This window comes from Prenolepis imparis, unplaced genomic scaffold (assembly GCF_030444845.1).
Source record: "Prenolepis imparis isolate NDT839.2.m4 unplaced genomic scaffold, iyPreImpa1.0 SCAF_2, whole genome shotgun sequence".
Lineage (NCBI taxonomy): Eukaryota > Metazoa > Arthropoda > Insecta > Hymenoptera > Formicidae > Prenolepis > Prenolepis imparis.
This window is the reverse complement of record NW_028141160.1, coordinates 23,049,079-23,076,813: the sequence shown is the minus strand read 5'-3', so window position 1 is coordinate 23,076,813 and position 27,735 is coordinate 23,049,079. Positions and strand designations below refer to the sequence as shown.

At 39.0% G+C, this 27,735-nt stretch overlaps 2 protein-coding genes across 7 annotated transcripts; one reads left to right on the top strand and one right to left on the bottom strand.

The window, feature by feature from the left end:
• The first annotated feature begins 188 nt into the window (after positions 1-188).
• Positions 189-2,409, top strand: LOC145932993 (uncharacterized). Its single transcript, XM_083032255.1, has 3 exons — positions 189-322; positions 524-819; positions 912-2,409. The coding sequence occupies exons 2-3, from the start codon at positions 604-606 to the stop codon at positions 1,734-1,736; spliced, it is 1,041 nt and encodes a 346-aa protein (XP_082888381.1). The 5' UTR covers positions 189-322; positions 524-603; the 3' UTR covers positions 1,737-2,409.
• Positions 2,410-6,312: 3,903 nt separating this feature from the next.
• On the bottom strand, positions 6,313-27,492 carry Pur-alpha (Purine-rich binding protein-alpha). 6 transcript variants are annotated; one of them, XM_083032259.1, is made up of 7 exons: positions 26,643-27,492; positions 23,958-24,008; positions 13,252-13,370; positions 12,725-12,827; positions 12,496-12,626; positions 12,031-12,258; positions 6,313-11,788 (listed from the first exon to the last, which is right to left on the bottom strand). In XM_083032259.1, the coding sequence occupies exons 1-7, from the start codon at positions 26,677-26,679 to the stop codon at positions 11,555-11,557; spliced, it is 903 nt and encodes a 300-aa protein (XP_082888385.1). In that variant the 5' UTR covers positions 26,680-27,492; the 3' UTR covers positions 6,313-11,554. The 6 variants fall into 6 exon arrangements, with proteins under 6 accessions (XP_082888385.1, XP_082888387.1, XP_082888388.1 ...); XM_083032261.1 differs by lacking the exon at positions 26,643-27,492 and adding an exon at positions 26,335-26,362; XM_083032262.1 differs by lacking the exon at positions 26,643-27,492 and adding an exon at positions 24,955-26,002.
• Between the last annotated feature and the right edge of the window lie 243 nt (positions 27,493-27,735).

The window sequence follows — 27,735 nt, the reverse complement described above, 5'->3', positions numbered from 1 at the left end:
GGTCGCCCTCTTCTTCAAGTAGATTTTCGAACACAACCTCGCGCATGCGCACTCGAGGAGAAAAGGATCTAGTTCTAAATCTAGAAACTTTTTATATCCATAGGATAATCTATGTAGATTTCCTATCTGACAACCAATAAGAAAGTGTGTGATTGTTTTAAGATGAAGTGACATTTCTAGCTTTTTTATAATCCTAGACTATCTGTTTGCATAATAAAAAATAGTAGTTTTTTAAAATTTTATATTTAATTATAGAAATAAAATATGCACTCTAACTTAATTTAATAATTTCTACTAAAAATAGTGCATACATATTTATAAGGTAAGTGAATTGTTTATTTTTTTTATTGCTCCTGTTTTTAAAATGTATACATATACATACACTAATTTAAATATATATATATATAAATTTTTTTTTTAAATTAGTGTATTTAAATGATGATATTTATCGTAATTTAAGATGAAAATCTCAAACTAAACATTTATTTAATTTTATTAATAATGGAGCTATGTTTTCTTACAGATTAATTTTACCATGAATTGTGAAGAACGCAACGTAATATAATTAAATGTTTTTTACGTACTTGCATCACAATTTATGATATGGATGCAGACATATTAAGAGCAATATTAAAGAGTTATGGTGATGCAGAAAATGTTGCTCAATCTGAGAACTGCAAAGATGTATCAAGAGAAACTTTGCTATGCTCACAGTCTGATACAGTCTTGAACACTTTGTGTACATCGCTGAGCAATCTTTTATGTTACAAAGTATCAAAGCAAGCTTATCAACGCTACTCTGTTCGATTGTTGATAATTGTATGTTAATTTCTTGCATTACAATATTAATATGACTTCTTTAACTTTTTTAAAAATTCTTTAATTTATATTTTAATATAATCATATTACAGGACAACTTGCGGAAATGGTGTAGAACAACAAGCAACTTCGAACATTTACCAATATTTACGTCCAAAGATAATAGTTTGAGGTTTGCAAACGTTCTGTTAGACAAACATCTCACAGATGACATTTTGAATGAATGCTGCTCGGAAGATGCTTTGATATCTTTAACCACTGCCGTAATGCACCTGTCGTTGGAGAATCCGTCCTTCATGCATCACATAGATAGATTACTTATAAGACTTTCACAATTAGAGACAAATGATAAGATTGAAAGATTGTTACATAATTCTCTACATTCAAATTTGCATCTTAAATTATCTACAAAGGAAGAGATATATACTATGCAAAAATTTAAATTAATAGAAAAGCCATTGCTTGACAGTTTTGTACGCATGTTTCCTGATCAGAAGAAAGAAGATTGTATAGATAATCAGAATAATGAAGAGGCATTAAATCAATTACTAGAATTTAGTGTTGAGTCTATGTGTGTTTTTCAATTAATATTTAATTTTTTAAAGGAGCTACTTGTTCAGCTACATTTTGCTCCTGCAGTTCTAAATTTCATAGATTTGATATTAAAGCGGATATCTATTTGTTGTGAAAATCAAAATAAGGACATATTAAATCTTTATCCCAGGAAACTGCATTGTTGTCTAATCTTATTAAGGATAAAGCCTGAGCACCATACAGCGCAAACACGAAAATATACATTGCAAACTATGAAACAAATCTACAACGAAAGTAAGGATGTTTTATTAATTATAATGTCCCATTTTCCTGAATGGCTTGAATGTTTTTCAAATTATATCACGGACGACACACAAAATTAATTGTGGAGAAACAAATCCTGTAAATTTATGTAAGTACATAATAATTTTATCATCGCCTTAATGTAATTGTTATATAACATTATTTGTAACTAATTGTAAAAACGTTTATGTTTATATTTATTATTGGATACTTAAAAAATAAGTTTTATTATTTGAAAGAAAATGATAAAATGTATATATCAAAGACAGATCTTTATTTTTATTGTTCGGCCACAAAATAAACGCTGGAATGTTTTTCGAAGAAAATTCGATAATGAAAGTCGTAGTCTCTAAAGTCTCGAGACGTATATAACATTTTCACATTTCTAAAATACATCTTACATCTTCATCTTATATAAATTGGTTTGAAAAAAAAAAATAAGATGTAATATTTTCCAAATCAAAGAAAATAAAAATTAATGCCTTCCAGTGTGCAAAAATAATTGTTCTTATATTCGCATAAACCATAAATGTTAACTTTCAACTATGAGTGCCACTTTAAAAATCGTGGAAAACAACATCCGCTATATAATAAACTAACGCAAACATTTGTCGAATATAAAAATAAAATACATTTTCTAATGAACTGATAAATTGATAAATCTATTATAGAGAGAATTTACATATTATTTCTTCCTAATTTTTTAATTGAAAAAGATCGTTTTAAAAGCTGAATAAAAATCATTATTTCTATCGTTATATAAAATTGTTTTCATTAACGTTTTATAATTAAACGATAGTGATGCTTTTTTGCTAATTGATTACATTTGAAATTTAGTTAAAATATTTTTGCATGTACTTCAGAAGTATATTATGAATTCTGCTGTTACAAACATTTAATTATTACTATTCGATTTTCAAACTGATAATTTTATTCGTCTCATGCGAATTTTTACGCATACATTATTCGAATTTATAATCGTTTCAATTATCGAAATAATTAAATTTTCTTGTAAAAGAATTTCCTGTAAAACAACTAAAAATAGTTCAATTCCACAGTTTATTCCTCTGCAAGATTAAGGATGGTTATATCGAGGCAGGATAAGCAGCATATGCAAAAAAAAAAAATCTAGACTTAACACATGTAATTCACGATTTCGCGATGAAAATGCAATGGAAATTTTGCGTTTTTTGGAGTGGAAAATCGGAGAAAAATCTCTCGTAGTTTCCTCAGCCGGATAATTAAATTTATATAGCTTAAAAAAAATTCGGAATTTTATGTTTGTTTTTAAATATGTAATTCTGCGTTTCTCTTCTATCTCGCTTATCACGGATTTAAACGCGGATCACCTCCAATTGCGGAATCGCTTGGATCTCCCGTGATACCCTGGAATCGCTGGAGGATGCTGTTCCCTCGGACATCGTGCTTTTTCCGGATACAGTCATAGCGGGATAGGACGAGGATGCGGCGACGGGAGCGGAAGTGGACTTTGCGGGAGGATCGACGGGGGACGGCTTCGTTTGACGCGGCAAGGATCTTCGTCTCTTCAGGAAGTCACGCTGCCGCCGATCGACGTTCTGAACCTTCTCGTTCACTTTGCTCTTATTGCCGCCGTTGGACTTGGATCGCACGTTGACCTGTCGCGATTATAACGAAAAATCGCCATGTGAATATGATGCTGCGAAACAGAGATCTTGTAGAATATAAGAGAGTATTGCATTTTAGAGACAGATCTATATCTAATGGGAAAAATGTACTGACCCGGAGTTTTCCATCGCTTTTTACTTAATCAGACAGTCGAGGGATAATGCTTATTTATTATAGTTAATAATATAATATTCAGAGTCTCTATTTAATGCGCTTAATACATCTGGAATATATTTTTCGATTATGCAAATTCGAAGGAAATCTGCTACGAAAAGAGCTAATACAAGGAATAATCAGAGGACAAAAAACGTTCTTCGAACTTGCATAAAAAATATATTTCAGATGATGAACGTTAAATGGACGGCTTTTTTAAGAAATTTCGAATATAGATTAAAATGGGATATATAAAGAACTGAAAAATCGTCCTATAATTCTTTTTTTCTCTATAAAATGAGCAAGAAACTTAAAAATTCAGAATTCATGAAGTTAAAAGTCCAAAAAATCATAGTTCAAAATCTCTATATCTAAAGAACTGAACATACAAAATACGAAAGAATCAAAAGCGCATAGCAAACCAATTAATGTAACACTTTTGATTTAATCGTTCTGTCAATAAGAGGTTGCAGTTTAGCTCGTTGTAACAAAAGTTTCTTAAGGCTCCTGGCTCCTTTCCGACCATGTCGAAATCGTGACGTCAGAGGCGAGAAAACACACGCTAAAATTTCTTAGATGCCATTTCGAAATAAAAAAATATTTCGATGAAACAACACTTCAGATGGCTTTAGCACACTCTTAAAAAACCCCAAAAACTATCCTTTCCCCTTTATAATCAATCAACAGCTGTAAAATGTAATATTATGAAGCCCAGTCCGTCTGGTCTTTGCACATGCGCAGTCATTCCGCATGTCGAAGTCTCATATCTCGATCATTTTACAGATGTTGATTGATTATAAAGGGAAAAGGATAGTTTTCGGGGGTTTTTAAGAGTGTGCTAAAGCCATCTGAAGTGCTGTTTAATCGAAATATCTTTTCATTAAAAAATGGCATCTAAGAATTTTCAGCGTGTGCTTTCTCGCCTCGACGTCACAATCCAATATGGCCGCGGTGAGCACCCAGGAGCCTTAAGAGAAAGGTTCTTTTTCTGACATTTGCTGTTGCAAATGCATGCAATGCGTTGCACACATTTAACGCGAAATTGGTACATTAATTAGCTCTTATGACAAAAAAAATTTGTCCCTTACAATGTTGTATCGTTATTCAAAACGGCCTATGCATCATAATTTAAGGAAGCAGATATATATATAAATTTGTTGTACTTCTTTCGGCTGAGGAAAGAGAATTCGCCGATTTAAAGTCCGTTTTGCATCATTCATAATTCACGACAAAATTCATTTTAAGATGCAGTTTATACATATTGTATAATAGAAATCATTACATTATAAATGGGACTTTGTCGCAAATTTTATAGATATGTCATGCAAAACGGACTTGGTGCATCCTCAGGATCGATCACTTCGATTTTGAAGAGGGATGCTGGAGGAGTATCAGGGATTTTCATTCAATTTTTTTCATTCGATAAGAATGTTCGGGTGAAAGTATAGACAGTAGAAATGTTATAAAATGAAATGCTCTGTTACCTTGTAAAACGTGTTGTTACATTCAACATCGATGCGATGAATCTTTTTTTTTTTTTTTTTTCTCTTTGTTCGAACGTGTGAGCTGTATTTTGTTTAAATCTCGAAAACGCAATATGTCGAATAGGATGAATATGTCGAATAGAACAGCGATTATTCTCCTGCGCGTTTATTTTTTTTTTCTTTTTCGTTCTTTTCTGATTCGATTACCTCCTGCTGCTTATCTTGCTGTTTTTTAAGCGACTTTTTTGCCAATCACTTTACAATACATATATTACACGATCTCGCGTTAAAGACGACTCGCCTTTAGTAACTATGATTTTTATTTTGCAACATGGGCGAAAGGTCGTGACCGATCCCAGAGATACATTCATCATCATCTCGCATGCAAGAGACATTCCGCGTTAATTAAAGATCGGAATCCCTTGAATCTCGGGCACATTTCTCTCGGGGAATCATTCGGAATCCTGAAATAAATTGAATCTTGGAAAATCTTTGGAATCCTGGGAAAATTTGGAAAATCTTGAATCCTAGAATCCGCGATATCTGTGGAATATATTACGATATATCTCTTGATATATATATCCTTCGATTCCGAAATCTTGCGAGCAATCCGCGATCTTGGTTCCTCAGAATTGCATTTGAGGAGGGGGTTCCTTGAATTCTCAGGATATATCTTTAAGGTGTATGAAACTCTTCTCGTGCCTATTTCCGGTTATCGTGCCAGTGAACCGATCTTTCGCCCCGACGTTACTCTTTTTTTTTTTCCTTTTTTTGTGTTTGTGTTTATTCTTTAATAGTTAATATTGAAGTATTACAAACTATGTGGCGGAAAAACGTTTATCCGAAGAAACAATTGGTACGAATTTGTGTCCGACAAACCATCCTCGAGCATGTAACATTTTTCAAAACTCGACTCGCGCGATAATTATTTATATAACAATTAATATTATGCTGATATATCGATTTTTCTCGAGAGATGAGTAACGTTTGAAAGTTGCGCGCTGTGTTAAACGTTTTCTTTTTTTAGCGTCGCATCTACCTTTATACGATGCCTATCTTATACCCAAGGACGATGCACCACGAAAAATATATCACGTTGTCCAAGCGTCTCAAAAAAAATTTCATTTTAATACAGACCAGTATTCATTTTTTACGATACAAATTTCCTTCGCGATGTACAAAAATGTCTCGCGCATGTTTTATGCAAAATAAAATACCTCTGACGATGAAACCCTCGAGATTATTTTTTTTTAATAATATTTAAATTGATTACAATTTAATTATATATATATATATATAATTACAGGTGCCACACGCGCGTGATGCGAGAGAAGGATACTTGCACTTGTGGAAGGATGGAAAACGTTGAAAGTTGCAACAGACTGTTATCTTTAATAAATCAAATGACATACAAAGGCCAATCGCAGTAATTCTCACTGTTTTCTGCAACAACAAACTTTGATTTTCGTTACGCTATTGATATAATGTAATAGTTTTCAAGGACACGTATAATTCTTGCGTTTATATAACTCCCTCCGAGAATCGCGGTGTTAACGTAAATTCGACGGCGCATCGTCCTCGCAATCGGCAATTTCTCATCTCAATTTTTCTTCTCTCGCCTTTTACAAAGAGTAGCTCGCTCGCTCGCTTCGATTGTCGAGCCTTATACACGCATACAGGTTTAGCCCATTCACGCACGCATGCACACACGCGAGCGCGCCAGGAGGAAATTAAAAAAAAAAAAAAAAAAGAAAAGAAAAGGAAAAAAAAGGGAAAACGCAACGCATCGAAGGATGATTTTACTCTTGCTCGAGATCCGCTACAGATCGCGAATCTAGATAATGTTTAATTTAACCGTCGATCGAAGTTTTTGATGGTATCAATCCGACCTTTGGTCGAATCTCTCCATTTCTCCCTTTTCGGCTTGCATCTGTCATCCGCTTCTCTATGTCTCTTTCGCGAAATCACACTCTATATCAGATCCGAATGGACTGATTAGAAAGGACGAAACACGAATCTGAGAATAAGAGAAGAAAATGGGCTTATATATATCATTATATAATATATATAAGTAGATGCGAGGAAAATGAGAAAAGGATTCGACCGAGGTCGAGATTGATTGGGAATGAGAGGAATAAAAGGATGGAGAACGGAAAAGCCATTAAATTCGCAAACTCGACTGATCGTTGTCGTGTGATGCATGCTAAAAAAAATAATAATAAAGAAAGAAATCAGTCCGCTCGAGACTGGTTTCGTTATTAGCAACCTCAGTACACAACAGCGCTCCGATAATATAATAGATACTAATAGTTAATCATAGCGGTAATAAAAAGAATAATCGTAATAGTAAGAATAATGATAATATAATCGTAATAATAATAATAATGATAATAATAAAAATATTCGCAGCAACGACAGGATTTTCATACTGGGTGAAGGTCAGCTTAAAGATGAAGCCTCGCCTCTTTTCTTTACGAGCCACAATTTCGCGCAACGAGAGAGATTACGTCGCGATCGCGACGAGTCGTCTCGCAATGAAAGACGTGATGTTTTGGAAACGAATACATATATATATATTTTTTTTTTTACAATATAAACGCCGATATCATATCGCTACGCGCAATTGTCGCTCGCGATCCATCCGCACGCGTATGAAAATCCTACGTGATAAGAATGGGTGCTTTCCAACAAGGATACAGTGACACCGAGTGTCATTCTATCTTTGTTGTTCACTGGTATTGAAAGAAGATAGAATGATACTCTGTGTCACGCTGTATCCTTGTTGGAAAGCTCCCAATAGCGCGTGACAATGGATAACAGTAGCTCCGGTGTGTGTTCAACTCCACCGAATATATAAAAACACAGGTATGTGGAACTCCGGCACCCTTTTGTGGACATTATAACATTTAGCAAAAAGGTCCGCCGTTCAACCAACCGCGCAACGTTTTTTGTTCGTAAAACAGCAAACGAAACACCAAAAGCTATTTCTCTAACAGCCAGCCCCTTTCCTCGCTATATTATGTATTATTATGAAAAAAAGAAAAGAACATTCGCGCGCGAGATAGAGACAACTAATCAATGGTCATATAAACTGCATTAATTCATGTGTGTGTTTGTGTGGCGATAGTAGTATTATTTTTTTTTGTGTTGCTTTTTTTACTTCGATAGTACTTCTCTCACTAGACACGATTCAACATATAGAAAGTTTATCGTTATTATTTAATAATTATTATTTTATCATTTATAATTATTATCTTAAAGCTGTCTAAAGACTCGCTGCGTGGCAGGAGCGTCATGTTTTTTTTTTTTCATTCATTTTTATATTACTTTGCTTATTCTTACGTGTGTCAGACGGTATTTCTTCATTTTTTTGTTTTCTTTATATCTGTCTCCCTCCCTCTCTGTGTGTTTTTTTTTTAGTTAGGTACGTTTGTAGTCGTCCTCGCTTTTTAATAACGTGTTAAAATGCACGCTATCGCGCGTACATTCGGTGTAACACCGGGTATCTCCTCTCTTTTTTTTCTCTCTAGTCGCCATAGACATACGTGTTTATGTGTATTTATACCTTAAATATCTACTACTTGTGGCTGCTTTGTGATTTGTAATTTGCATAGATCACAATGTCATACCATCTGCGCCAGTGAACGATTTTTTTTTCCACACCTCTTCTTTGCAGTTTCCGTTTACAACGCTCCATACGAACAATATACAATGCTTGTTGCACAGATCGCAGGTTTTTTCTGACCCCTCTCCTCTTCTCTCTTGGACAATCAAACAAAAAAGTTTTCCGAAATTTTGAAACAATTTTGAAAAAAAAAATGCAGACATGTAAGAGCTCGTCAACAATTTGTTGAAATAGAGTTCTGTTGTTTTCGTTAATTAATATACATTTTATAACACCTCACTATCACAGATTGTGAGAGAGTGAAAATTATACTTTTGAATCGAAGAGGATCGGGGTTCTTGTCTCAATGTGTTTCACCCACTCGTGCGTACTTGAATTTGTTATTGTGATTTATACTTCATATTTATATTTTTCGTCGAAACCTACGTGCTAAGTAAATTCAGACCAGCCGAAATTGTAAATTTTCGAAGAAAATGAAACCAAAGGACAATTATTTTATCTATCGAAATACGTTAGTAATAAGAGAGTGTTCGTCGCTAGAAAATAAATAAAATTTTACTCATGTTTTTTAATATCTCATCGAAAATGCGAACGCGCCGATCACGCACTCAATCGAACGCGTCCCAATTAAATAGCACTTTTTAATAACGCATATCTACGTGTCTTTCTTCCTCTATATGGGTCTCTCATATTCGTTTCATTCGCACCAGTGCGAAATTTATAGATTTATGTCGGTTTGCCGTTTCAATCACAGAAGAAACACAAAAGAGAACGGATAGATATTTTATCATTGTGTTGATATTAGCACAGCGTTGCAGAATCGAAGCGTATTTAGATTTCCTCTTTCCTCTGACAATGAGAGATAACACAATTGCGTGTTATTCTCCTGTTTCTCACTCCCTCTCTCTCTCTTTTCGTCATCCGTCTTGAAATATCACTTCTCCCTTTCTGTGCCATTCGTTTTGTCTCATCTTTCTTCCTGTGTCCGGCAAGGGGGACCTAAGCAACTGCAACGCCCAACAACGAAATTTCAATTCGATTGATTGTGACGTCGCCGGATTTGTGCAGTTGCCTGGGTCCGCGGACATTGGCATTTCGTTACAATTATACAGTTATATAGATTCTATATAAATACCTATTATGCATTCATATAATACATACCTAATATGCAATTGTGTTAGAACTCGGCCATCGCTCAAACTTATGTAACTTAATTACACGTGTACACCGTCTCTTGTACCGTTTGTCCCTTGCGGCGGAATATGTTTTTTTTTCGCGATGGAATATACGTCGTGCGCGTGAACGTTATTTTATTCTGTGTGAATTCGGTGTGAAGAGTATCGAAATTGCGTGTTTGATGTTTTTTTTTTTTTTTCTCGAAGTGTATATTGCATGTTTACGTGCACAAGTATGTATGATGTGTGTGTGTGTGTGTGTTTGTTGCGCGTCTTTTTCATATATATATATGATCGCGTGCACACCTTTTCATATGAATCGATGAAACAAAACGTAATATGCATAATTAACTTTGTATAATATACATATTAATATGTATTAATATATGGTTTCATATTTTCTCGGGCTACACCATTCCTTTTTCTTCTCTCTCTCTCCCTCTATGCTATATATATTATCTCATTACATTTTAATAAAGACGCCGTTCAGTTTTTAAACGAGTATACGATGTCGCGGTGCAGACAGTAATATAAATATTCGAATATTTACGATAATACGCGAATATTTTCTCATTCTTATTCTGTTTCCTTTCCCCTTATGTTTCGTTCAATTTAACCGCAGTTGTAAACATTCGCATTCTTTTACCGTCGAGAAAAACGCAATGTTTATCTACATTCACACTATCTGCGACTTTTGCTCGACGAGTGTTCGCCGAAAATACAGCGACTTGATTCGAGATTTTTGCTTTTCGGTTAAATCGAAGAGAGACATACATACATACTGCCTACTTAGACGCGCTAGATCTTTTTTTTTTTTTTTCATTTTCTCTTTTCCCTCGCGACAAACCACACGCTTTTCCCCTCTTTCCTACTTCGTCGTGATATAATCGTTAATATAACAACTATTTATTCATAAATTCTGAACGATCAAATTCAATTGTAACGTGATCCACACTACAGTCCATTTCCCGTTTCGAAGATTCTCGTTCGTTCAACGCACACACGTGAGAAGTGTGATGTGACATATTCTGAATGTCTGAGAAAATGAAAAATTAGTACAAGAAGCTCAGCCAAAACCAAATAAACGTGCGTTCGCAGAAAGCCAGGAAATGAACGGTAGTACTCATAACGTTAATCGATGGCAACTCGTGTTCGCCTAAAAAGATATCGCGCAATAATTATATTTCTCGATTCTCCGTCGTTGCGTGTCTCTTTTTTTTCTTGTTATCTATCTCTGTGTTAGTCGCACGAGCGGCAGTGACTCGTTTTCCCTCCATGCAAACACACACCCACACGCACACACATACACACACACACCATCTATCCCTCTCTTCCACCTTCCGTCTTTTTCACCTTCGCGAGACGCGCCGATTAATTTGCGTATTAATAATCATATACCGTCGTGCACCCCGTCTTTTTTCTTTTTTTTATCAAATCTGTGATCATATGAATATATATTCAACAATCGGCTGATACTCTTTGCGATATAATGGCCATATTTCAGACGAGTTTTGGTGTTCGCGCTTGATGGCAAGTGTGACGGTGTTGTGATGTGACGGTTGACGGTGGCGATGACGATGACGGTGTCGATGACGGTATATATCTCGGTGACAGGCGACGGTGACAGTAATGTGGTGTCGATGGCGGTGCGACAATGACGATGATCATGCCGATGACCATGTCGATGTCATAGCCGATGAATAATAATGACGATGACCGACGATGGCATAGACTCTGACAAGTTCCTTTACTTCGCTTAATGACTTGAAAACGAGTTATAATTCCCAAATGTTCGAGTTAAGTTAAAGCCTTTTTCACTTGATTAGGGGAGAGTCTAAATTTGGATTGGGGTTAGGCTGTGTGTTTGAGGATGGCGATGGTACCTGTGCCACCACCGAGCCCTTCCCCTCGGACAATACATTCCCTCCGCCGCTGCTGCTGACGCCGCCGCCCTCCTTCATCTTTTCGCAATAATCTGCGAAGATATCACGGAAACGCGCCCAGGACTTTTCCGGTACGGTGATGGCTGTCCTGAAGTTTGTCTTTACCTGAAAGAATGCGTTCCGTCCTGCGTTATTACCTCGTAGATCACATTTTTTGCTTTATTAGAGCTACATGTAGGGAAATAATTAATTTTGCCAATTTAATATATACAATCGTGAATATATAGAAAAAGAATGTCTTATACATGATACTATTGTTAGTTATTCCTTGGTCAATTTGAAGTAAATCTTTTCTCGATGAAATAAATATTTCTTATTTTTTCCGTGTTTAAGAGTATAGCACGTACCTCAGAAATTCTCATGTAGATGCCACGGTTGTTCTGGCCTATATCAAAATAGAAATTCTTGCTATCCACGCGCATGTAGCGGCCCTCCGGCAAGTCGCCTTTGAAGCCACCGTCGTCCGTCCCGAATTCCTCGAGAAGGTCCGTTAACGCGTCGCGAAACTCTATCATACCTTGCGCTGGTATTGCAATCTGCGTTCTAGGTCCTCCCCGTGTTATCGTCTGCGACACCTGAGAAGAGCAACGTGAACATTATACTTAAGATACTCCGTGTCGATTCACTGCACCGTTTGTGTCTCTAACGCAAGAATCATTGTATCGAATTCCACATATTCCCTTCTTCATCAACGACTCTAGAAGAGCTCTATTCGTCTTTGTCATCCTTCGAAAAGAGCACATCTCTTGAAAAAGCCGACAGATTCCTCTTATGACTTAGCGTAGAAAGTAAGTATATTGGCTGGTACATACAGGGTGACTCACCCGCAGGAAACGGCCGCGAGAATTCTCCTTGAGGTCCAAGTAATATCGCCTGTTATCCTTCACCATCATTTCTGATTTGAGTTTTCCGTCGTCTGGTACGTTTTCCGGATTTGGTGGACCTGATTACCCAGTATCACAAAAAATGAATTAAATCTCTTTCCATATGAGATTGCTATCAAAATTGTACTCTTCTGAATTGATAGATATTATAATGTACCTAGAGATGCGTAAAAATCGCTAAACGTCGACAAATGGTCCCGAAACTCGGATGCTGTACTGAGTGCCAGATAGATTTGGCTTCTTCTTCCATCCGCTCCAATCTAGAACAAAAAAATAATTATGTAGAAAGATAAACTATTGTATTAAAAGCGATTTCTTGCATCGATAGATAAGATTTTATATCAATAATTTTAGCGTATGTGTTTTGTAATTTTAATGAATGAATTTGTAAAAAAGTATTTGGAAGTACTTCACAAATATGTATCATCTTAATTATGCAATTTTTTTAAATTTCATAGTATCTAAATAAATAAAAATTAATAAAAAAATCAATAAAAAAGTTAATAAAACTAAGAAATTTTTAAGGAATTTATTTTAATCATATATTGCTTCATAAGCTCATTCTTTAATATTTCATTATTAATTACTTAATTAGTAATTGATTCCATATTTTTTTCTGTCATAGAGTCTGAATTCTTGTACGTATATATGTGCTGAGAGTTAAGTTAAAAGATAAAATGATACCTCAGCGACTTTGATAAACCTTCCACGTCTGTTTTGTTTTACGTCAAGGTAGAATCTTTTGCTTTGAATTTGCAGCATTTTCGTCGCCAGTTCCTGCTCACTCTGCTGGCCCTGCTGACCTACAACACAAACATAATTTATTAATATCATTAATACATTATATATTAATACAGATATATTCACTAATATTAATAATTAATATTGCATACAGCAGCTTAGAATTGTTGCAAAATCGTAGACTTCAACTGAAGAATAAAACTGATGAACATCTCGCTCATTTCATATAACGCAATTTTGTTTCATAATGCTTCTATATATTTCTCGACACTCTATTTAACAAGTGACATTTAATGGCTTCATATATACATACAATTGAGTTTACTATCTTTCAATACAAATATATATAGAAATATACAGTAGTCTGAGTCATTACAGACAAATTAAACAAGTTGAACATTAGCAAGTAAAATATTAACACATAAGAAAACTTGTAAAATTACACAAGAAAACAAGCACAAGGTGCATATTATCTGGAGTGGACATTTTTATTTTCATCAATTATGATTAGGAAAAATAATTTGCGCATAATAGCATAAAGCATAATAGCATCATTAATCTATATTAATTATTCTGAAATATTCGCGCCAAATTAATCTGACGATAAAATAATTTTCTTCCATTCGTATGTTTTTTTATAGAGAAAAATGATTGATCTCAGGTGCAATTTTGCATCGTTAAATAATCTCAAGTTTTCAATATTTATTATTAAATCTGCGAGAAGAGAATGAGATCAATATTGCGTACTCAAATTTTTTTCCCTAAATATTTAATTTTGTCTATTATTAATATCTAAAAAAAAAAATCAATAACGGTTTCATAAGAAACTTATCGATCCAAGTTGGCGAAAAAGAACGAAAATTTTTCTCTAGATTAGAATAAATTTAAAAAAAAATTCATATTATTGAGACTTGAGACATACATTAAGATACTCGTCACAAATGCGTGTATATTTTTTTAATCGATTTTTTTCATGTTGTTCAATTATGCGCGCGACGGTTTCATGGAGACGAGCAACGTAGAAGGGATCGACAGGGACAAAGAGAGGGAGGGACACAGGACGAGGACAGTGGGTTGTCCCCGTCAGTGGTTGGTAAAGAGGTGACCCAGTGTTTATTGGGTCACTCTACGCTCGATCCCCTCCGTCGGATTTTCTCGGGTCACGTCTCTCTCTTTCTCTCCTTCTTAGTCCGGCTTAGCAAAGCGATCTTGAAATCACGTTTCAGGAAGAAGGTGAGGATACTCGACTAGCCGTTACGACTGGGCCCGAGCAAGCGGTTTATCCTGTCCGAGATAGAACAAGCGGCTCGCTATAACACGCGCCAGAGCGATGTTGCTAGTCCTCATCGATCAATAACAGCTGCACCAGAGGAGAGGTCAACGACCTCTTTGGTGCCCCACTATCACGACCAGATATGCTCCTACTGCTTTTTATGCTACCTGCTTGTTCTCCCTTCTTATCCCGTACTATCCTGTTGTCCGAGCAGACACTATTCATTCTCGAACTCGCGTTTACCAACGCGCGAGGACCAGCGTGATGTAAATGTACAATAGCGACGAAAGATTGATACTCTTTTGGAAAATTTCACGTTTGCTCCCGAATAGGTTCAACTTCTCCAAGTTGCGTTTAAATTTTTACATGACAGCTAATTCTGTTTCGGATCATTAAACACAAAGCATGATTTTAGGACGAATTATACGTGTCGACAGAAAACCAACTCTTGGTAATAGAGACTAATTAATCCTTCTGTCAAGAATAGATTATTTATTACGCTAATAAAGTTTTTTACTTTCGTGGAAACTCATAAGATGCTAGAACGATATTTTTCTTTATATTATAATTTCAAGTAATTAATTTCTATTATTGTTTCGGATTGCTTTCACGCGTATATTTTAATACATAAGCTGACAGAGTGAAAAATTATTCTGGAATCATTCTCTGTAATAACTTTTCTTACTAGAAAAATATTACAAGATTAATCATTCTATATCTTAAGATATATTAGCATGTCGAATAAATTTTTGAAATTGTAGATATAATAAAATCAATACGAATACATTTAAAAAATGAAAAGAGATAATATAAATACGATAAAAATATCTTTTAATATTGTCAAAAGTAGAAAAACTCTAAGTTTTCTGCGAAAATTCTTTCAAAGAAACTGTTTAATTGATAAATTCCATAGAAAAAATAGTTGATCATTTTAGTTTTAATTGTATTTCTATTTCTGTTTACACACAATTACTATAGGATGGCCCAAAGTTAAAGAACCGAAACGTTTAATTTTAAACTAATAAATATTGCCTAAAATTATTTAGAAGTTTTTTACTCGCGTCTGGTTCTTATTATCCCTTTACCTATATTGATAATTAATTAAACAGTCAATCGTTCTCGTCAACTAACTCGTTAAACATCAAGGTCATTGTAATGGCAAAAATGAATGTCGGACAATCTGATTAGCGCATCTCACAAAGATAATAATGGATTGAGGATCTCGGGAATCGATCGTAGACGAAGAGGAAAGGGATTGGAGAGATCTCGTGCGCAAAGGAGCCGCGTTCGAGGAGGGATCGATCGATGTAACGCGGCTTAGCGTGGCTTTCCGCTGCGCTACATTACTACGTACTGGATTGTTGCAGGCTGCCTGGAATTGGGACGGGGCTGAGATCGCCCTGGAAAATCCTGCTCTTGAACATCCTATCGATACTACGGTAATCCGTGCACCTGTGCATAATATGTCCTTCTCCTAAGGAGCCGCGCCACGTCGCGCTAAAGTCTCACAGAATTCGAGGAAGCCGCATTAATTGACAAATGCTCGCTCGTTTATAACTCTGCTTATTTCTCTTCCTCTCCTTAATTTTCCCTCCCTTTGTTCAACGCAGATTTTCTCTGATTTCAAGCGCAACGAATCCTTGGTGCGAGAGCCCTCATCGCGAAGGGATTCACGTCTCCTTCTGAAGGTGACATTTATGTCTCGAGACGAGTAGGATATCCATATCCCTGTATCTGTCCTCTCCAAAGCTCAGTCTCACACAGGCGATCTCTCGTCCACGAGCTCTCGTGCGAATCGTCGGCGGCTTCCTCAGCGCATAACTCTCGTCGGGTAAACTTGGCGAAAGAGGTCGTTGGTCCTCCGTCTCCGATAACTCGGTCATCACGCGTATCTTACCTAACCCCATCTAAGCGTAACATCATCTAAGCCTTCGATCCTATCGTTGCGACGATACTCGCAAGTGGACGACTTTCCATCCACTGTTCTCTTCGCGAAGGACGACCCGCGACGGGTCAATCGATGAACGACGCATCGCCGCATCAGTCTCAAGAGGACACCCCTCCGGCGTTCTAATCGCGTTTACTACTACCACTTGGCAGCCACCTTGACCGAGTCGTCACTTTCCGTATAATAGCCCGATCTGTCGATACTTCTCTCCCCGTCGTCCCTCGCGATACTCGCGGAGGATCAAAGAGGATCGCGCGGACGTGCACTTTCACCATTGCTCTATTTCCCGGAGGCGTCTCCTCCGCTCGGTCGATGACTGTTGCATCACCATTCCCCTCCCTCCCTCCCTCCCTCTCTCTCTTTCTTTGCCGTACACCACCTTCGCGAAGCGTAAAGATGCCCCTCGGGTCGGCTTGCTTTTCCGGCTCGTAATCCACCGTCACGTCGGGCTACTGTGTCACATCGATCCGCGTCGAATCTGACCCCTCCTGACACCTTTCAACTCGCTCGCGATTCAGTTCGACGCGACTTCACTTCCTCCTTCGTCGAGTTGGCGTACGACGATGTTCTACGACGAAAATCTTCGAAAAACTTAAAGGGGTGTAACTAGTTCTCAGAATTATACACCATCGTTCGCGAAAACGTTCCTCCTTTCTGGATATAATCAAGATTTTGTCGATCCTGAGAGATATGGTGTGTAATAACGAGATTGAACGGTGAGATGATTAGCGTGACCTCGTGTCGCTCTTCGTATTTTCTTGAATCTTCTTCTTTTTCTTTTCGTCCCTCGCTGCCATCCTCTCTTTCTCTCTTCTGGACTCCACCCTCGGGATTCTTGTTTCTTCTAGGTCACCATTTATTACTCGGAGACTGGCTGCTTCTCATTGAAGCTCTTGATCATTCTTGCCAGCCTCGAGGAACGTGGAAGAAACCATCGAACTGTGCGACATTCATGGGTAGAGTTTCCGGTAAAAATTCTAGAATAATACAGACAGAATAATATACTTATAAGACGTTTCGCGGTCAATCGTCAGTGACATCATTAATTTACGAAGAAAATATACCTTCTTCGGCTATTGTCGCCTTCGAAATCCTTTTCCTCGCGAGTATAGTGAGCGACAAAAAAAAGAATCGTCAGATTCACCACCGTGAATCACTTGGAAGCATCCGAGTTTTCGATCTTAACGACCGACCCGAAGGAAGAAGAACGACGAAACATTGGAAAATGCTCTCGGCATCCTTTCTCTCTCGCTCTCACTTCTTTTCTCCAAGGGTCGCCCGAGATACGGGGCCGCCTGTGTTGCATCGATTAGTCACAAACTCGAATGTGGGAGGGATCTCTATAATACTCGATCAATGTGATTTCGGCTCGTTTAACCGATCATCCGACCACGCGACACACTGTTTAAGCGGAATCCTCTCCTCGTTGAGGTTTCTAAATCCAAAAAGGGTCTTCCTCTTCGTCGCGAAAGTAGATCACCGATTATCCGGAAGAATGAACGGATGACTCTCTCTCACTCTTTCGAAAGCACACTCGCGGATGAGATTCCTCCACGCGAGAAATTCCACTCTTCGTCGCGTATTCCTCTCCTACGGATAGCGTCGATAAACGATTTCCTCCGTCGACTAACGATTGGCGCGTGTCCGTGTGCAGAGACGCCCACTTCTCACCCGCCGGCTTGCATCGACGTTATATCGCATTTCACTGCATAGTTGCACAGGGCGCGAGCGTCGTCGGGCATCAGCACCACCATTTCGCGAGCCGGACGTGGCGTCGTCTTCGACGTCCTACCGCTTCTTCCTTCGCGATCGCTCGCTCCGTCCATCCTTCATCGTACGCGATCGTCGCAGCTTCGGCAAGACGTTTCCACCTTCGGCGACACTTCTCGACCACGTTTCGCTGTCGTCTTCCCCACGTTACGTTCGCGCATCTGGATGCCTATCATGGGACCTGGGGGATCTGTCGAGGATCTACCTAGTCCAGGCTAGTCGTACGGGAGTAGTGACAGCGGGGAGTGACTGCGACAGTGATGACCGCGAAGATGGAGATGATGATCGCGGGTGCATTGATCTTTCTCTCTCTCTTGCGGAGCGCGGCTCGTAGCGCTCCGACCTGCCTCAACGCGAATCTCAACGCCGACTCTTCGCTCTTCGCCGTGGCGTGCCGTGCCCTCCCACCCACCCACCCGCTCATGCGGTCACCCTCTTCTCCCCCCCCCCACGGAATGCGTCTCGCTGCCCCACTAGCATCCGGCGTTTCCGGCACGAATCGGAACGGAGGGAATGTCGACGCCGCGCGAATTAGGGATGATGGCTGATTGTTTATTAGAATGCAATGCGAGATTCCAAGATTTACACGAGTGTAAATTTGAACGATCAATTCCCCGAAATTAACGACCTGAGCGATGAGATGGATTAGTGATTAATTAATAATTTTCTCCGCTTTATAGATAGTTATTTTAATTGCGATATTCTTTAGCTTTATTTTTTTTGGTTTAGTTTTCATCGATTGGAGCAGTTTTCTTCGAAAATTAATTAATTAATCTCTCGATAAATATATATTAAGCATGTGATAAAAGTTTCATGATTGTATATTTAATTCGAAGATTTAATTATTTATTATTTATTAGATAGAAAACGATTGGAACGATAAATATCAGTTCGTATAGAAAACGATGTCTGAACGAATCATCGTCTATTCGTCCCCACCCTTATTATCCTATTTGTCTGATGCGAGAATCCATACAAGAGCCTTAAATAAATAGTTTTATGTTACAACGAAGTAATCTGTGGCTGAAGAAATTTCATAGGACAGAACAGAGAATTTATAGAATATTCTGTCGAATAAAAATTGAATTATTTTTTCATTATTGTACAATTAATTCCTATTTTTCAATTTTCACCTTTCAACGTTATTTTTAGGAAAAAGAAAAACATTTTTCTATTAGTTAAACTTGTCCTGTTACTTATTTTTCCTCTTCGTTGTCTCACTTGCTAATTTCCATGATAACGAGTAATGTATAATGTATGTGTATAATAAGCGCATTTACAAACATGATTCATTCATAATCCTTAAGTCATTAAAATTACACTTCTCTCCTTTTTACGAGATCGTGTTATAACGGTATTTTGTATCGCATCAGCAGTGTTTGTTGACGTCATAATTATTTATAAAAACGAGCGATATAGAGAAACAACAGCAATAACTTTAAATATTACGATTAGAAATATTACAATTCATTTGTAATTACTAAATTCAGTCACATATTAAATTGGAGAATGTATATATTTTTGACACATAGTTTCATATTAATTGACTCACTCTCTCACACACAATCATTACAAAAGGATTTAATTATGTTAAAGTTGATTTATTCATTTTATATAACACAGACCAATGAAATTTAGAAGCATAAGTGTGAAGAGAAAAAAACTGATAAACTTCGATTTTCAATGCAATTCAAATATGGCTCACGCTTTAACAAAAATCAAATAATTGAATTAATTTAAATAATGTGACGATTTCTAATTGAAAAAATAAAAAGACGAGTGGATGATTTCTTAATCGAAGGAATTTAGCGAAGGAATTTTCATTATTATCTTCTCCCATGAACTTTTCCCAGAAACGGGTTTATAATAAAGCATTTACAGGAATGTGGATATTTATAGATTAATCGTTAGAGCTTCATTCCAATTTGAATCATCCATATTTTGTGGAGTCACTGCGAATATTTTCCGCCAACACAATAATGTTTTCAGAAGCAGTCAATTTAAGCACACGTAATTTTCCGACGAATTTTGTTTCCTCATAGCGCGATATGACGGTTTATTTCGAGCTTTATATCATCCAGCTTCTTCATGCTTGTGCGATATTTTAGGATTATGTTCAATCTGCATACTATCGAGAGAGAGAGAGAGAGAGAGAGAGAGAGAGAGAGAGAGAGAGAGAGAGAGATATTTGGGAAGGTGGGAGGGGGGAGAAAGAGAGATAAAACTGCAGAATTTTTTTAAGTAAATATTTTAGAGTACAAGCAATTTTTTAAAATGTGAAACTAACAGATTGAAATTGATTGAAAGCTCGTCTATGTGGGAGGATATACTCTCTCTTTCTCTCTTCTCTAATCTATTTTTGCAAAAATATGAGACGTATTTCCGTTCTATGAGGGAGTATCTTTCTCTCAGGATAATATTCTGTCTATTTTAAAAATAATCTATTTTCGCAAAAATATGATATATTTATATATATTTCCGTGCAAAAATATATATTTGATTTATTTATATTGACACACACACATATTATTTATAAAATCGAAATCAGGTATGAAAAGGGCTAGTAAGAGCCAGATAGGAGCAAACCTGTTTAAAAATTTTTTTCCAATTATTTTGTACATTTTGATTTTTTCTTAGGCCCATCTTCAGCAGATTGATTAACAGAAAATTCGGATGATTCAAAGAAAGGATCGAAACGTTCAAAATAATTAGAGAAGTATTTGAAAACAAGTTTGTTGCGCCTGGCTCTTATCAATCCTTTTCACACCTGATTTTTGTATTTATATATCCTTTTTAATTAACTTCTATAATAAAATCGAAATGCATTTTACGCGCGTGCTTTACCCATCTACGGATACACATACCACGATTGACGTCAAAATTACGCGAACGTTACGCACGTTGCCGTAAAACCTGAATCAGAAATGATTCTCGGAAGGAAAGCGTCAATGAATCACACGCGTGATTCAGGTCTAGCGCCTGTCTCTATTCGATATACGGATGGAATGATAAAGAATGTATGTATGTCCCCCGGTATCTCCGCTAGTATCAGTATTATATATGCTTAAGAAACGAGAAGATTCTTTTTTAAGAAAACCTTATCTCAATCCAAACGAATCTCTTTATAAAAGTACATTTAAGATGAATACCTTCCGGATACCAATACTGTATCCTTTCCATAGTGTCGCCCCAATCTTTCGGATTCCCATCGTTCCGTGATACTTCCACGATCTCTTCCATCGTCGAACAATTTGGCGCGAAATCTCGATTGGTTTTCCCGAATGACACTTAAAAGGAACTAATTGCACTTTCTAACGTTACACTTGAATAATTTATCTACAGTTCACTATAAATTGCATCGCATATAAAAAAATTCAAAGAAGACAAATATATATATAATATAAATTTTCTATTGAAGTTTTGTAATATATATTAACAGATTCCTCTTTCTATATCATTCTTTATTTTTCATCGATTCGAGCTTTGAACGCCAATCCCGTTCTTCAATAATCGAGGCTCAATGGCGCGAAAAAGGAAGCACGATAGACGTATGATTTATTTTTTTGATGAAAATTGCAATTCTTCCACGAGGAAATAAAATGATCAATGAAGCTTTTGACGTAAATCTCGCGTAAACGTCCCTTTATACGATCGTAGATAATAATAGAGATGCGAGAGATTATTTTTAACGAATGAAGACCGCAGAGTTCTCGGTACCGTTTATCGCTAACTCTTTCCACATCCGCACAGATCGACAAGAACCGTATCACACTCGTCTTGGACTTAATTCCAAGGGTCACCGAGGCATCGTGATTCGCTGTTCGCGCACTCGTGATAAATGAATGGTTTTCCCGATGAAAATTGGGTAAAACACTTTAACGCTCTTTCAGATAGTCTTCGTTACTTGCAATATATATATATTATCTTCCACGTGCACTCGCTTTCTAATACTGCATCTCGAACGCTTCAAGTTGCAGTAAAGAGAAGCAGGTTAAAGATATCGTGCCGCGAGATGAGAGCGCTTTACGCGCCAATCGTCGCGTTTCCATGGTCACGACTAAACACGGAGGAGATCACATTCGCGCGCGCAATTATATACGCGAGTCCAAACTCATCGAAATATACCGGTTTTCATGTGTTGAAAATCGAGCGGAACGCGCTTTCGCATGCTTCTTTCTGACGAAGGCTCTCCGGCGACTATCACCGCGCCACGAGATTAGCAATGGCGCGCTACGAGGAAAGATCTCGCGTGAAAGTATTCGCGGAAACGAGTACGCGGTGCACTGAGAACGACGACGACGACGACGACGAAGAAGAAGAGGAGGAAAAAAAAACACCGGCATGCCGGTCATATAGTCATCGTCGTACAATGACACATCGCGCTTCGCACGTGGGGGGACCGATGATGATTATCCGCGTCGCCGGCGTCATCGTGTTACTTCCGACGAAATTGTTTGGCGAAAACTGATCGCGCCTACGTGACGGTATCACGACGAAAATGGTCGTCGACAACGACGACGTACGTATATAATCCGCCGTCGATCCGTGAAATCGTAATACGCGAATGACGTGCCGGTCATTCATGGAGCCCGCCGTCATGTCGATGGAATGCGCGGAGAGCAATGGTGGTGGCGGCCGGGCCAATCCGCGCCCGTTTAAGCGCCGGGCTCTCACGAGCGATACGCCGCCACGTGACTGCGCGTTTTAAATCACGGCGCGCGCGAGACGGCCGGAGAGAGACGATCTTCCCCCACCACCGCGCCGCCGCTCTCGCGCGCTTACCGACGACATGGCGCGTGACGTCACGACCAGCTGACTGCGCTCCTGTACCGGCGCCCCACTGCCGCGCGCGCGTCGCGTCGCATCCCGCTTCCGGCCGTCCGCTCCGCTTCTATTTTTTCCAACCCACCTATTCCATTTTCTTTTGTCTCTCGAAAAAGTGGACGCGACAAATTATTGATATAATTAAGTATGGCACATTAAATAGGCTTTTTACAAGTCATCTTTTTTTTTGCTGGTAATCTGAGAAGAGTATTCTTGGACAAGTTGAAAGGTGATATGTGAAAAATAGGACTCATGTATCTCAATTATATAATTGAATGCATCATGCATTTCCTATACGTCTCTCTCGATGTTATCTTTTTCAGGTTATAATTCTTAAGTTCATATTAAATCAAAATTCTAAAGTTCAGAGAGATATTCTCCTCACAATTTATATACATGCTAAATCATTTTTAAAAAAACATGATAGTTTTAAGTCTAATTTATCTGCACATATATATATAATATATATATTTATTTTTATTTAAACTCAAGTGACGATAAATATTGTGGTAAGACTTTATATTCTTTCTCAAACTTCTCGCAAATTTTGTATGTATTTAAAATATAAAATAAAATAAATTTAATATTTTAATTTTAATTAATTGATGCGAGACAAGTGAACAGAAATTACATTTACAATATTTAAAAAACGTCGAGTTTAATATTGAATAAATTGTTACAGTGATATAGCATAGAGCTTAATAACGCTCATTCATACGTCGTTTAATATAAATCGCCTCAAGTTAAAGGGATAGATTACTGGAGAGTTTTGTGGAAATGCGTATATTCTCCTTCACTTACCCCTTCCGTTATTATGCACAGTAAAGTACTCACCGGAATCAAAGTCAGCACCTCCAGCATCCATGCCGCCTGGGTTTCCATATTCTAGCAAGATAAAACAAAAATATGTAATTAATTAACAGAATAATGTAGCAACATCGGTTAATGTTGTTAAGCAGCGATTAAATCGTAGATTTATTAAAAAAAAAAATTAAAAAGTAGTCGCAACTAGCGAGACTCTTTTGCACTTTGTGAAATATTGCCGAAAATTGCATAATGAAATAAAATAAATAAATAAATCAGAACTCTGCTTTCAACTGGCACATTTTTTTTTTTTTAAGTTGCAATTGTTTCGAAATATTTGTCGCAGAATTTAATACCAATCAGCGACTTTGATCGTTTCATTATAAAAACAGAATCTCGCTCGTTGACGCATACATGTATAACTGTATATGGACATATTAATATGTACAATCGCCGATCTCTCTTTGTAATATAATTATATTCGCGTGAAACAAAGATAGCTTTTGATCGTAAAATTATTGTTTTCAAAGTGTTGCAAACGCAGCGAAACGTCGTCGTAATAAATAGCGATGCACATACAATTTTCATTGTAATAAAATATGAATAAATTTTCAGCCTAGCAACCCCGCAGTAACACATATACGGAATAGAATTACACACTTTATGAAAGGCAAGTTACAATGATATTTCGCCCCGATGAAATTTGCACAAACACGACAGAGTATTTATCATTATTGATTTCGTTATACCGAAAGTTACATAATTTCGGAGAGAAAATTTTAAACGAGACGGACACAGGAACATATTATCTTATGCTAATCTTTATGCAACATTTACAATCGCCGATAAAAAAAGATAAATTATTCATACTTTTCTATACATTTCAACAATCTTATTCTTAAGCTTTACATCCTTTTTTTGTCTCGAAAGAGAGACCGGAGAATATTGTACATATGTTCGCGTTCTATTTTTGAACACTTTATACGTTCAGCGAAATATTAAGCCGAAACCTATACATATAAATTACATTCTCGTGTGTCAGCGTGAAATTCGCAAATTCTATCAATCCAATTTCCGATTTTAAAAAAACCGCGGATTCTCGCAAATCGTTATCGAAGATTTCTGCAATTTATGCGTCTCGTGCCAGGTCGCTATACAATTATAAGAAGACGGAATTAATTCGCGCTCTAGTTTCGCGAAGCGCTCAAAGTCTTAATTTAATCGAATGAGAAATGAGATGCAAGGAAGGACGGATGGGGAAAGAGAGAAAGAGAGTGTCAATGTCGCGCGACACACGAGGCGCGGAAAAAAGAGGTTAGGAACGAGGAAGGTGCGCGCGGGAACGGAAAGAGAAAGCGAGAGGGAGAGAGAAGGAGAAAGAGAGGAGAGTATCGAATCTTTTGGACACGCGAGAAGAGCTCTTTATGTGCTCCATCATCCTATCCGAGACGCTTCTATTCGTCGTAGCCTTTCCGTTTCGAGGTCAAAAGACGCCGCGTTACGCGACACACGAGAGAAAGAGAGAGAGATAGAGGAAGGGGAATATCGTGACGGGACGAGGGGAAGAGGGATCGGTCGTGTGAATACGTGTGAAATTTACACGGCTCGAACGCTCGGTTTCCGTCTACTCGCTTGCGCACGTCGACTAGATAGATAGATAAATGTAGATCAAAGCCGAATATTACATCACACTTTCTCGCGCTCCCTCGCGACTCCAGACGATTTCGTTATCGCTCTGGCGCGCGCGCTTGTTTTATACGGCTCGCGAGTTTTTCGGCTCCGCGACCGGCTCGTAGAAAAAAAAAGAAAAGAAATGAAAAAAAGAGACGAGCGCCCGCATTAGACAGAAACCGGCATTGCGACGCACGGCAACGTCGGAAGTTGCGAATATTCGACTCGCGAGAGGCAGGGATGGACAGAGAAAGAGAGATATGCGGCGAAAAGGAGCGCGAGAGAGTCGCGGATAGTCAGGAGGAGGGGGTGAAGGGAGGGAGGGGAGGGAAGACTCGCGGGCAAAGGAGCAAGAGAGCGGAGAGCATGGAGGGGCTATCCTCTCGCCCGACATGCACTCGGCCATCTTGGATCCTGGGTGCCGTTGGAAAAATAGCGATTCTCGTCGCGCGCGACGCGACTTTGACAGGCGACCGGCTCCGCCGAGGAGACGCGGAAGCTCGCGTATGACGCGTGCACACACCGAGGTCTTCAACGTGCAGCCTCTCGGTCTATTTCCCGCGGTAGGACGACACTCGTTTCCCGGGCCCCGCGCGAGCGACGGGCGGGATGGGGAGGGAGGGAGGGGGGAGGAAATTTCGGAGTCGCGTTTTCGGTCTCTCGTCAAACTCGAAAGCGGACGTCATCCTTCGAATTTCACGCACGCACAAGAACACGCGATGCACGAGAGAATCACCATTAGGCACCATCATGGGGAGAGAAAGAGAAAGGGAGAGAGGGATGCCACGAGGGGAAAGAAAGATAGAAAAAAAAAAAAAGATGTCGGTTAGCGGTGTGATCCGCGTACACGTTTCGTTCGTTCGACGCGCGACGCCGCCAGGGTATTAGCGGCTGAGCGACCGCGAGACCGAGGATAAGGAGAGAGAAAGAGAGAAAGAGAATGAGGGACAGGGAGAAAGAGATAGAGACGGAGACACACGGCAACACACAGAGAGAGAAGCGATCGGTTACGAGGCGCTTATTTCGCCCGGTTGGTTTCCTTACTTTGCGGCTGATCGTCCAGGCTCTCCCGGTCGGACATTGTGCTTCTCGCGGCACGCTTCTCTCTTGGTTAAACTTCCACGCGTCGTCGTCCCTTGACGTCTCTCTTCTCAGCGGCGGGGCCCCCCGGCGATCGGAGAGCGCGAGAAAAGGAGAGAGAGAAAAAGAGAGAGAGAGAATGTACACGGAGCGAAAAAGAGACACGAGACAGAGAGAAGGAGAGAGAGAAAGAGAAGGAGATCCCCCTTCGACACACACACACACTTATATAGCACCGTGGAGGCGCGCGCGCGAGACCTCTCGACGACGGCGACGACGACGACGACGACGTTGACGACGATGACTACGACGACTACGACGACGACGACGTTGACGACGACGGCAATCTCCCTCCTTCTCGGCTCCGCTCCACTAACGGAGAACGGAGAGGCTAAGCCCTTGTCTCTCACACAAAAACCAGGCGAAAACTATATAATCCTTTCTCTCTCTTCTCAGCCGGCACGGCGCAGAGCACTGCTGCAAAATGTTGCACTTCCTTCCTCGGATTTTTCCTCTTCCTTCCACCTTCCACCTTCCCTCTGCCTTCCTTTTCCTTCTTTCTTTCACACACCTTCGGCCCGCGACCGCCGACCGTCCGTCCGTCCGTCCGAACGACCGACCGACCGACCGATCGTCCGTCCGTCCACGGCACCCAGTCGTCACCACCACCACCACCACGGCACGCGCTCGCCTAGCTCGCTCGTTCGGTCTCTAACGCCGACACACACCGCCGCTCTCTTCCGCACGCTCGCGCTGCTACCCGACTTGCACTCGCACGCACTCGCTCGTTCGCTCGTCTTTCGCTCTCTCGCTCCTCCACCTTCTCCCCGAACCTTCCTCCCTCCCTCCCTCCCTCCCTCCCTCCCTCCCTCCCTCCTTCCCTCCCTCGCCGAGCGCGAGCAATCGCTGGAGCGAGATAGGAAGAGAAGAGATAGAGAGAGAGAGAGAGTGTTGCAACGCGCGCGCCTGTATGGCGCGTAAAGGCGCTACTACAGCTCCATTAGGCCGATGCATGCATGCACGTGCACGTATACACGAACGCACCGCGTCAGCTTGC